Source organism: Plecotus auritus, assembly GCF_963455305.1.
Source record: "Plecotus auritus genome assembly, chromosome: 3".
NCBI classification, from domain to species: Eukaryota; Metazoa; Chordata; class Mammalia; order Chiroptera; family Vespertilionidae; genus Plecotus; species Plecotus auritus.
The window spans coordinates 225,462,655-225,474,380 of record NC_137772.1 but is presented as its reverse complement, the minus strand read 5'-3'; the positions used below and the strand labels follow the sequence as shown (position 1 = coordinate 225,474,380).

At 43.0% G+C, this 11,726-nt stretch overlaps 1 protein-coding gene across 2 annotated transcripts in view; it reads left to right on the top strand.

Annotated features, from left to right (window-relative positions):
- The first annotated feature begins 62 nt into the window (after positions 1 to 62).
- SMC1B (structural maintenance of chromosomes 1B) overlaps positions 63 to 11,726 on the top strand; it is a 57,981-nt gene continuing 46,317 nt past the window's right edge. For both annotated transcript variants that reach the window (XM_080660960.1, XM_080660959.1), the window contains exons 1-6: positions 63 to 188; positions 2,362 to 2,550; positions 6,764 to 6,876; positions 6,965 to 7,168; positions 9,790 to 10,028; positions 11,292 to 11,547. In XM_080660960.1, coding sequence (XP_080517086.1) covers positions 80 to 188; positions 2,362 to 2,550; positions 6,764 to 6,876; positions 6,965 to 7,168; positions 9,790 to 10,028; positions 11,292 to 11,547 — 1,110 coding nt within the window. In that variant the 5' untranslated portion in view covers positions 63 to 79. The remainder of the gene's footprint in view (positions 189 to 2,361; positions 2,551 to 6,763; positions 6,877 to 6,964; positions 7,169 to 9,789; positions 10,029 to 11,291; positions 11,548 to 11,726) is intronic.

Sequence of the window (11,726 nt, the reverse complement as noted above, 5' to 3'; positions counted from 1 at the left end):
CGCGAGATGCTGTGAAGGCCTTCCCGCGCTTTTCCCGCCCGGCGTGTGAGGGCGCCGCTGAGGCGCGGAGGACGCAGCCATGGGCCGTTTGGAGCTGCTGCTCGTGGAGAACTTCAAGTCCTGGCGAGGCCGCCAGGTCATCGGCCCTTTCAAGAGGTTCACCTGCATCATCGGCCCCAACGGCTCCGGTAACTGGGACCCAGGCCCCCTCCGCCCACCCGAGGCGTCCGGGCCTCCTTTGGCCTGAGGGGCCCTGAGGGTGGCCGCCCGGCCTGGACTCGGGCACCTGCCGCCCGCAAGCCTCGGTCTTCTCTCGGTCCCAGGACCCTCGCCGACCGCCCGGCACCCCCTCGACCGCGCCCTCCCACCCCTACCCCCACCCCATCCCCACCCCATGGTCCTCCTGGGCCTTGAACTGCACTCCGGGCCCAACCCTTGACCTCGCCCCACTCCAGGGTCCGCCGGAACCCACCCCACCCTGGGTCCACCAGGCCTGGACCCCCCTCGACCACGCTCACCCCCACCCCAGGGTCCGCTGGACCCACCCCCACCCCACCCCAGGGTCCGCCGGACCCCACCCCACCCCACCCCACCCCACCCCACCCCTCGGTCCGCTGGCCTCGCTTTGGCCCGGCTCCTCCGCCCTCATCACCTGCGCGGCCCCGCCCTTCCTCACGCGGAGACTCGGCGGAGCGGGACCGGAAGTCCTGGTCCCACCCGGGCCCTTGGCGGTCGTGCAGCCGTTCGCTGCGCTTTGCTCAAATCCCGGGCGCCTCCGTGCTTTCGCCCTCACGAAGGGGTGCTGTGTTGCCGCCTTTTTACAGTTGAGGCAGCCGAGGTTCGGCGGCTTCCTGGGCCTCTCGGCACCGGCCTCCCGCGTCCACAGGCCTGTGCGGGCGGCACACGGGGGCCACCTCAGCGGCGAGCACGGATGCGAACAGGCAGGCCGTGGGTGCCTCCCGCCCTGGCGCCGCTGGCGTGACCGTGTCCGCACACTGGGGCGCTCGTCACCGGAACCGCCTGCCCGGTCTGCCGGGAGGTGGCCGGGCCCACCCACAGGCGCCTACGTGCAGGGGTGCCGGTCCTCCGCCGGCCCCGCGGCCTTGCCTACCGTCCCAGCGCCGGCAAAATGGCGGGGCGTCTGCGCGTGTTATAACTGGTTCCAAAAACCCATGCTTTTCGCAATTAGAAACTGCATGTTGTGAGCTAACAGCCTGTCCTGAGGTCATTGCGAAAATACCTGGACCAGTCCTCCCGGACCCCCGTCCCCGCGAAGCTGGACCCCCCTGTTCGCACCCCACGAAGGGGACTGTGTGGGTGCTGCCGGCAGTGCCCTCTCCACGGCAGGCAGCCGTCTCGGGGTTACTAGCGCCGGGTTTGCCCGAAGCTCTGGGCGCCTTGTGCCGTGTGAAGGCCCCAACTCCTCATCCCCGACTCAATGAGCCACGTTCCATTGATGTTCGTCTGAACGCTTGTCAGATCATATTTTTAAACCTTATAGAATCACTGAAACGTTCGGACAGCTTTTTTTTTTTTTTAGTATGTTTTGCTTTTTTTAAAAAATATATTTTATTGATTTTTTACAGAGAGGAAGGGAGAGGGATAGAGAGTTAGAAACATCAATGAGAGAGAAACATCCATCAGCTGCCTCCTGCACGCCCCCCACTGGGGACGTGCCCGCAACCAAGGTCCATGCCCTTGACCGGAATCGAACCCGGGACCCTTCAGTCCGCAGGCCGACGCTCTATCCACTGAGCCACACCGGCTAGGGCACCTCTTATGTGTATACACAGTTCAGGCACAGCGAGACATTCTTATCAGAGAGGTGGAAACCCTCCCGAATCCAAACCCCAGGTGCCAGCAGGCCTTTCAGAGTATGGCAGGCTCCGACTCGCGATATAATTTGTCTTGACCACCAACGCGTACCGATCACAAATATTCTAGCAGCCTTAGTCTAGCGCTGGGGAGAAACCCCGGATGTAGTGAGCCCTTTAAAAAGTGTGACAGTTAATATTTATAAAATGGGTATAACTGAAATTAGGGAAGTTAAATGACTTGCCGTGGCATAATGCTTAAAAATGGGAGAGAGTTGGGGTTTAGATCTACATATTAAGATTCTGACATTTAGACCGCTTCGTACTCTACCACAGCTGCATGGAAGAAACCAGTGATCTGCATAAAGCTGTTCGGTCACATGCAATTTGAATGCAGACAAGACAGTACCATTTGGATGTGTATTGGCTGTATTTCACTTCCATTGGGGGCCTGGTTTCTTTGCCTCTGGGTAAAGTGGGTTTTTTGTTTGTTTTTATCATTAAGAGTGAATAACTCCTCTCTCCTCCTTCCCCTCTTTGTTCCCAGGAAAGTCTAACGTAATGGATGCACTTAGTTTTGTGATGGGAGAGAAAACAGCCAATTTAAGAGTGAAACATATTCAAGAACTTATTCATGGAGCACACATTGGAAAGCCTGTTTCTTCTTTTGCAAGTGTAAAAATTGTATACGTGGAGGAAAATGGAGAAGAGAAAACATTTGCAAGAATTATTCGAGGTATATTTTGTAGATGTTTGCTTATGAGTTACTTGATTTTTCCAGAGTTAAGTCAGATTACCTGTTCAACTAGCATAGTGAACTAGACTTTTTTTTCTCTCGGATAACAATTCTCAGAAGTAAGTAATAGAACCTGTTTGGTTCTCCACTGGGACTCTTCTGTAAGCTGATATGTTTGTTCAAACTTCTCCATTGTTAAATAGCATTTTTCTACCTGATTATTAGGTTAAAATAAAAGAGAGCCCACCTTAAAGGTAGAGAAGTTATAAAAGTCCTTCCTGGGGTTATTTATGCATATTTATCTTGTTTTCTTAATGGTGAGCTAATTATATGCATATTTTTGGTTTGTATAGAAAGTTTTTTCTACCATCGAAAAGCAACTTCAGCCCTAGCCGGTTTGGCTCAGTGGATAGAGCGTCGACCTGCGGACTCAAGGGTCCCAGGTTCGATTCTGGTCAAGGGCATGTACCTTGGTTGTGGGCACATCCCCAGTAGGGAGTGTGCAGGAGGCAGCTGATCGATGTTTCTCTCTCATTGATGTTTCTGGCTCTCTATCCCTCTCCTTTCCTCTCCGTAAAAAATCAATAAAATATATATTTTTTTTAAAAAACGCAACTTCAGTGATATATTTGTATTTGTATTTTGTGATTTATTCATGAAATCCCTGTTTCCTGAGTAAACAATATACACTGAGTGGCCAGATTATTATTATCTCTGAACACATAATAATCTGGCCACTCAGTGTGTATCCTATATGATAGGCTAATATGCAAATTGTCCCCTCGACCAGGAGTTCGACCAGCAGGCACGCAGGCAGGCCAACCGCCCATGTCCCCTCCCCCTGGCCAGGCTGGCTGGACCCCACCCATGCATGAATTCATGCACTGGGCCTCTAATACACACACACACACACACACACACACTGAGTGGCCAGATTATTGTGCGTTCAGAGATCATCATCATCTGGCCCCTCAGTGTGTGTGTGCTAGGAGTTTACAGACACACACACACACACACACTGAGTGGCCAGATTATTGTGAGTTCAGAGGTCATCATCATCTGGCCCCTCAGTGTGTGTGTGCTAGGAGTTTACAGAGCCTCTATAAGAGTGTTTCTGGATGGGTTCTGTTGTTGCTATTTTCACTCTGGCCTACTAGAACATGGTTTTAATATTCTAATGTATAAATGCTGTTTTATTAACTGTCCCCCAATTTAATCACAGATAATTTTAGAAATACTTACATACTTGTACCTTAATGTCTAATTTCAGCATTTCACCACTTTATTACCTAAATATCTTCATTCGTTTTCTCACTTTTGATTTTTACTCAAAAGTTTCCCACCTCACTAAGGATTCCTTAGTCTACTCTATTTATTTAATAAGCCATCATAAATTTGTTTTTCCCATCTTCTTAAGGTATAATTGATAAAATAATGTATATATTTAAGCTATACAACTTGATGTCTTAATATACATTGTGAAATAGGTGACATAATCAACCTAATTAACATATGTATCACCTCACCTGGTTACTGTTTTCCTTTGTGTGTGTATGGTGAGAACACTTAAGGTCTACCCTCTTAGCACATCTAAAGTGCAATATGTACGGTATTGTTAACTGTAGTCACATTGCTGTGCATTAGATCTCCAGAGCTTACCGTCTTGCATCTTACCAACTGTGTATTCCTTGACCATCTCCCCATTTTCCTCTCCCCCAGCCCTGGCAATCACCATTCTATTCTCTGCTTCTGTGAGTTTTCACTGTTTTAAATTCCACATATAAGTAAGGTCATGCAGTATTTTTCTTTCTGTGCATGGTATATTTCACGTAGCATAATGTCCTCTGGATTCCTCTGTGAAATTGCAAATGGCAAAATTTCCTTCTTTTTTTAGGTTTAATAATATTCTCATGTTTTCTTCCTTTACTTACCCATTGATAGACATTTAGATTATTAGCTATTGTGAATAATACTTCAGTGAACATGGGAGTACAGATATCTCTTCAAGGTACTGATTTTATTTTCTTTGAATATATACTCAGAAGGGATTGCTTGATCACAAGGTAGTTCTGTTTTGTTTCTTTAATATATATTTTTATTGATTTCAGAGAGGAAGGGAGAGGGAGAGAGAGATAGAAACATCAATGATGAGAGAGAATCATGGATTGGCTGCCTCCTGCACGCCCCCTACTGGGGATTGAGCCAACAACCCGGGCATGTGCCCTTGACCAGAATCGAGCCTCGGACCCTTCAGTCTGCAGGCCGACACTCTATATCTACTGAGCCAAACCAGCTAGGGCAGGTAGTTCTGTTTTTAATTTTGAAGAATCTTCATATGGTTTTCTATAATGGCTGTACCAATTTATATTCCCACCAACAATATACAGCGTTCTCCTTTTCTTCATATCCTCACCAACACTTGCCTTTTTGTCTTTTTTATTGTAACAGGTTTGAGGTGATATCTCGTTGTAGTTTTGATTTGCATTTTCATAATCTTTCCTGATATTGAGCACCTTTTCATATACTTGTTGGCTATTCGCCTGTAATCTTTTGAGGAATGTCTATTCAGGTTCTTTTCTCATTTTAAATTGGGTTATAATATTTTGTTTTTTTGCTACTGAATTGTGTGAGTTCCTTACATATTTTGGCTATTAGCCCCTTGTCAGACATGTGGTTTGAAAAGATTTTCTCCCATACCATTGATTTTGTTTTACACTCTGCTGGTTGTTTCCTTTTCGTGCAGACGTTTTTTATTTGGATACAATCCCATTTATCTATTTTGCTTTTGTTGCTTGTGCTTTTGATAGATGCAAAAAATTACTGACCAGAGCAAAGTCAAAAAGCCTTTCCCCTCTGTTTTCTTCTAGTAGTTTTACAGTTAAGTCTTTAATCCATTTTGAGTTAATTTTCATATGTAGTGTGAGATAAGCGTTCAGTTTCATTTTATTTGCATGTAGATACCCAGTTTTCCCAACACTGTTTATTGAGGAGACCATCTTTTCCCCATTATATGTCTTGGTACCCTTGTCGACGATCAGTTGACCGTAGATGTACAGATTTCTTCCTGGACACTATTCCATTCTATTGTTCTATATGTCTGTTTTGATGCAGTACCGTACTGTTTTGATTACTGTCGCTTTGTAATATATTTTCAAATCAAGAAGTGTGATGTATCCAGCTTTGTTCTTGTCCCATGCCCATCTGTCTTGGTCCATTTGGGCTGCTGTAACAAAATACCACAGAAGGGGTAGCTTATAAACAACAGTAATTTATTTTCATAGTTGTGGAGGCAGGATGTCTGAGATCAGGGTGCCAGCATGGTCATGATGAGGGCTCTCTTCCGGGTTGCAGACTTCTTATTGAATTCTTACACAGAGGAAGGGACACGGGAGCTCCATGGGACCTCTTTTATAAGAGCACTTACATAGCCCTGGCCGGTGTCCTCAGTGGTTAGAGTGTGGGCCCACACTCTGAAGGGTCACGGGTTCGATTCCCAGACAAGGGCACGTACCTGAGTTGCAGGTTCGATCCCTGGCCCTGATCAGGGTGAGCGCGGGAGGCAGCCAAATTGATGTGTCTCTCACATTAGTGTTTCTCTCTCTCCCCCTCTACTCTCCCCCCCCACCACCTCCCTCCCTTCCATGCTTTCTAAAAGTATCAATGGGAAAAATATAATCTAGGGTTAGGATTAACAAACAACAAAAAAAAGAGCACCTATACTATTCATGAGGGCTCCACTATTATGACCTAATCACCTCCCAAAGGCCCTACTAATATCATCACCTTTGGGGTTAGGATTTCAACATGAATTTAGGAGGGACACACATATTCAGATCATAGCACCATACTATTAAAATTGCAAATGCGTGATTCCAGCATACAGAAACTTCCATACCTTCTTCCCAACTCTATTTTACTTAACTCGGCACTTACCACTTTCTTTCATATTTATTTTACTTACATGTCTTGTTTTTGTCTGTCTCCATTACTGGGATGTAAGCTCTTTGAGGTCAGACTTTTGTCTGTTTTGTTTACTGCTGTAGGGAACTCATTGGTATGTAGTACACGGTATTTGTTGACTGACTAAATGCATGTATTAACATGTATATTATTGCATAACTGGCATTTCAATAAAAAATAGTTTTATAAAACTTTCAGCAGTTGATGTACGTCTGATATTTGTACTTCCTGTAACAGCCTTTGTTTACTTTAGGGGGATGCTCAGAATTTCGTTTCGATGATAAGCCTGTGAGTCGTTCCACGTATATAGCAGAGTTGGAAAAGATAGGGATAATAGTCAAAGCACGGAACTGTCTAGTTTTTCAAGTAAGTAGTTGTCAAGTTTATTTTATTCATGATTTTGAAAATACATCACTGTGTTTTACATGTTGGTGTGCTTTACTGTTTTAAAAAGGGAACTGTAGAATCGATTTCAATGAAGAAACCCAAAGAAAGAACCCAGTTTTTTGAGGAAATCAGCACTTCAGGAGAGCTTATAGGCGAATATGAGGAAAAGAAAAGGAAGTTACAGAAAGCTGAAGAGGACGCACAGTTTAATTTTAACAAGAAAAAAAACGTAGCTGCAGAGCGCAAACACGCAAAGTTAGAGAAGGATGAGGTAAGGGGTCATGGAGGTGTAACGGATTAAGTGTGGGTGCAAAACCTGTCCGAATTGCTAGATAGCGGCTTGGGGTCACTGAGACTCTTTCAATACTACCAGACAAGTAAAGCCCAATGTTCATTAAAGATAAGCCTTTGAGCCCGGCTGGAGGGGCTCAGTGGTTGAGTGGCGTCCTGTGCACTATGAGGTCACCAGTTCAATTCCTGGTCGGCACATGCCAGGGTTGCGGCTGGGTCCCAAGTAGGGGGCGTGCAGGAGACAGCCGATGGAGTCATCGACGTTTCTATCTCTTCCTCTCCCTTCCTCTCTCTCTAAAAATCAATAAAAACATAATTTTTTAAAAAAGATAAGCCTTTTGATATGTTTTTCACTATTAGGGTGTGTGTGTTTTCTTAAATAGGTCGACGTGAACTAGAAAAATTATCTTCCCAACTAATAAGGGTGAAAAGAGTTTATACCCTACATGGCAGTGGTTCTCAAACTTGTGCTGCCTTTCCCTTATATTCTTAGAAATTACCGGCCCGGCCGGTGGCTCCGGTGGTTGGAGTATCATCCCATCCACCAAAGGCTGCAGGTTCTGTTTCCAGTTAGGGTGCATATGGGAAGCGACCCACGAATAGTTCTCTCTCACATAGATGTTTCTTTCTCTCTCTCTCTCCCTCTCCCCCTTCCTTTCTCTCTAAAATCAATTAAAAAAACAACATCCTCGGATGAGAATTAAAAAAAATATATTGGAGACTGCAAAGAGTCTCTGTTCATGTGGGTTATACCTATCTACCAGTATTGTATTTGAAATTAAAACTGGGAAATTTTAAATATATATTTTAATGATCAATGTATAAGTAATAAATGTATTATGTGTTAACAAATAACATTTTAGTGAAAAAAACTGCATTTTTCCCTTTTTTTATTTGGGTGACATTGGCTAATGGGATCATATAGGATTCTGTGTATTGCACTGTGTGCCCACCACCCAAAGTCAAATTATCTTCCATCACCATTTAATTGGCCCCCTTTACCCACAGCTACCGCCCTACTCAATTCCCCCTGGTAACCAACATTCTGTTGTCTGTGTCTACGAGTTTTATTTTATATCCCACATATGAGTGAAATTACATGGTTCTTAGCTTTTTCTAACTGACTTATTTCTCTTAGCATAATATTCTCAAGGTACATCCATGTTGTTGCAAACAGCAGTTTTTCATCTTTTCTTACAGCTAGCTGAGTAGTAGTCCATAGGGTGTGTGTGTGTGTGTGTGTGTGTGTGTGTGTATTCAGTCATCTATTGAAGGACACTGGTTGTTTCCATGTCTTGGCCACCGTGAATAATGCTCCAGTGAACATAGGGATGCATATATCTTTGCGAATAAATGTTTTTGAATTTTTTGGGTAGGATACGCAGAAGAGGGATGCTGGGTCATGTGGTAACTGTTCTTAATTTTTTCAGGAACCGCCATGTTGTTCCCATAGTGGCTGTACCAGTTTACTGTCTTTTTCTAGGAAACTGTCTTTTTCTAAAACTAAATTAGAACTGTAACATTGTTTTACATTTTTGTAATCTTACCATCTAGCTAATAAAAGACATGAATTCTCACCTCTGTTTCTGTACTAAATCTCACTTGTACCAAGGACTAGCAGCTTTATTCAAATTGGCTTTTGCACCATCAGTCAGTGCAGATATAAACACAAAGAAAAAGGCAAGTTTTAGTATTATTTTGAAAATGCTTTTGACCTCAGGGACTCCCTAAAATAGTGTGGGGTACCCCTAAGAAACCATGGCCACACTTTGCAAATGCTGTTCTGTGGCATTTTCTTGGTACCCTTTACAATGCCTAGCAGAGTGCTGTGGTATGGTTGATAATTATTTGTGTTTAGAGTGATCTTTTTAAAATGCAGATCAGATTCTGTCTTCCTCTGGCAGAGAACCTCTTCCAGTGCAGTGCTTCCCACTACACTGAGAATCTAGTCTCCTATCCAGCCTTCTGACTTGGCCCCTATTCACCTCTCCGGCCTTAACTTCCTCTGCTCTCCTACCACGTTATTTACTGAACATCCCCACTCCATTGCAGCCAGAGCTTTTGCGATTTCCTCTCCCTAGACAATTGTATGCCTGATTTTTGCCTGGCAAATACTCTCATTCAGGTTTTCATTAGGAGCCATTTTCTTAGGCAGGCATTTGCTGTCCATGCCCCCAATCTAAATTAGCACCCGCTCCCTGGTGCTATTGCATTCCTCTATTTTGTTTCTTTTATAGCCTATATTGCCATATGATACCTTGTTTATTGTTTGCTTGTTTACTCAATGACTCCTCTTCACCCCCACCCCCCATTAGAATAACTATATTTTTAACTTACAAGACCAGGGACTATTTTTATTTTGTTCTTCACTGTATACCCAGCACAAAGAACAGGGCCTGGTACATAGTAGGCAATTAAAAAATATTTGAAGAAATAAATGAGAGGTTGATGTGTTCCTTACTAGTGATTTTTTTTGTTTCTTAATATTTTTACGTGTGTGTATAGCACATGAAATCATTGGTTGGCATTATAGCTGAGTCTATGAAAAGTCAACTTAAATATGCTTCCTTTTAACTCCTGTTGAATTATACTGTTTCACAGGCAGAACGTTACCAGACTCTCCTTGAAGAACTTAAAATAAACAAGATTCAACTGCAGCTTTTCAAGCTATATCATAATGAGAAAAAAATTCATTTGCTGAACACTGAGTTAGAGAGTGTGAATAGGAATTTGAGTGACACAAAAGAATCTCTTTCTCATCACGAAAACATAGTGAAAGCCAAGAAGAAGGAGCATGGAGTGCTAACTAGACAGCTGCAGCAAACAGAAAAAGAACTAAAGTGAGTTTTTAAAAACAATTACTAATAGTAGATTTTATGTAGCTCAATAGAGAAAACAAAAATAAAAGTGATGTTTTGAAAGTTGATTATTGTTTTTTACTTTGGAAAACTTTAGATGTACCGAAAAATTACAGAGAGTACAGAGTTCCCATATTGCCCACACTTGGTTTCTCCTGCTTACATCTTACATTATGAGTATGACACATGGGTCAGAATTAATGAACCAATGCGGATACATTACTGTTAATTGGAAGTCCGTGCTTTAGTCATAGTCCCTTAGCTTTTACCTATTGTCCTCTTTTAAAATCCAGAATACCACATTGCATTTAGTTACCACATCTCCATAGACTCCTCTTGCCTGTGACAGTTTTCAGGCTTTCCTCGTTTGTGATGACCTTGACAGTTTTGAGGAGTATTGTTCAGGGTTTTTTTGTACAGTGTTCTGAAATTGGGATTTGTCTGATAAGTTTTTCATAATTAGACAGGGTTCATGAATTTGGGAAAGAAAACCACAGCAGTAAAACGCCATTCCCATCATATGTGTCAGGGATGTCAACAGATCATACATGTTATATGACATATCTAATGTATCACAGTATCACCTTCACATCACTTTTGATATTGACCTTTTCTTGCTTATCTATAACCTCCCACTCCAACAGTGAGAAACCTGCCTTTCACAAAAAGCCAGCCATTTGCTTAATTGTTCAGTTCTAGTAACCATGTATGGCAGCAGCAGAACTGTTCATCCATGCCCTCCTAGGAAGCACCCTTATCAACTAGATACAATTTCTTTGCTTTTAGTTTTACAGACTCCGCTCATTTCTAAAGTTACCTAGGTTAGCACTTTTTATCTCCACCCCTTCGGTAAGGTGTTTTCATGCATATGAAATACAGTTAGATTCTTTGGTTGCTTTCTATATTCCATCTAGGATGCCTTGGCCTCCTCTGAGTGATTTTTTAAATTTGCATACATTAGAGTACACTCTTGGTGCTGTGAAGTTCTGTAGGTTTTTACAGACGTGTGATGGCTTGTGTCCACATTACAGTGTCATACAGAGTATTTTACCACTCAAAAAGTTCCCCTGTGCTTCACCTGTTCCACCCTCCTCCTAACTCTGCCAGCGACTGCTCTGCTTACAGTCTCTGAAAGTGAGTTTTTAGAATTTGTTTTTAAATGTGTGATTTGGTCAAAAGAACTTCTTCCCTTTATATATCACAACATTTAATTTCCTTTAAAGCTGACTTGATTTTTCTTTTTAGATCTCTTGAAGCACTTTTAAATCAGAAGAGGCCCCAATATATTAAAGCCAAAGAAAACACTTCTCACCATCTCAAGAAATTAGATATGGCTAAGAAATCCGTGAAGGACAGTGAAAAACAATGTTCTAAACAGGAAGATGACATAAAAGCCCTAGAGACAGAGCTGGTTGATTTAGATGCTGCATGGAAAAGTTTTGAAAAGCAATCGGAAGAAGTCCTACAGAAAGTGCGAGACATTGAGTTAGAAGCCAGTCAGGTGAAAAATTCAGCACGTGGGAAACCTTTCGTTTCTAGTCTTTCATCTTCTTTTAATTAGAAAAAGAGTTTGAAGAATGACCTCTCTGATCCTTTAAGAGATTGTCCTCAGAATCTAAATTATGAGGATTTAAAATTTTCAGCCTGTATATAGAATCTAAGTTTAATCTTCAGGCTATT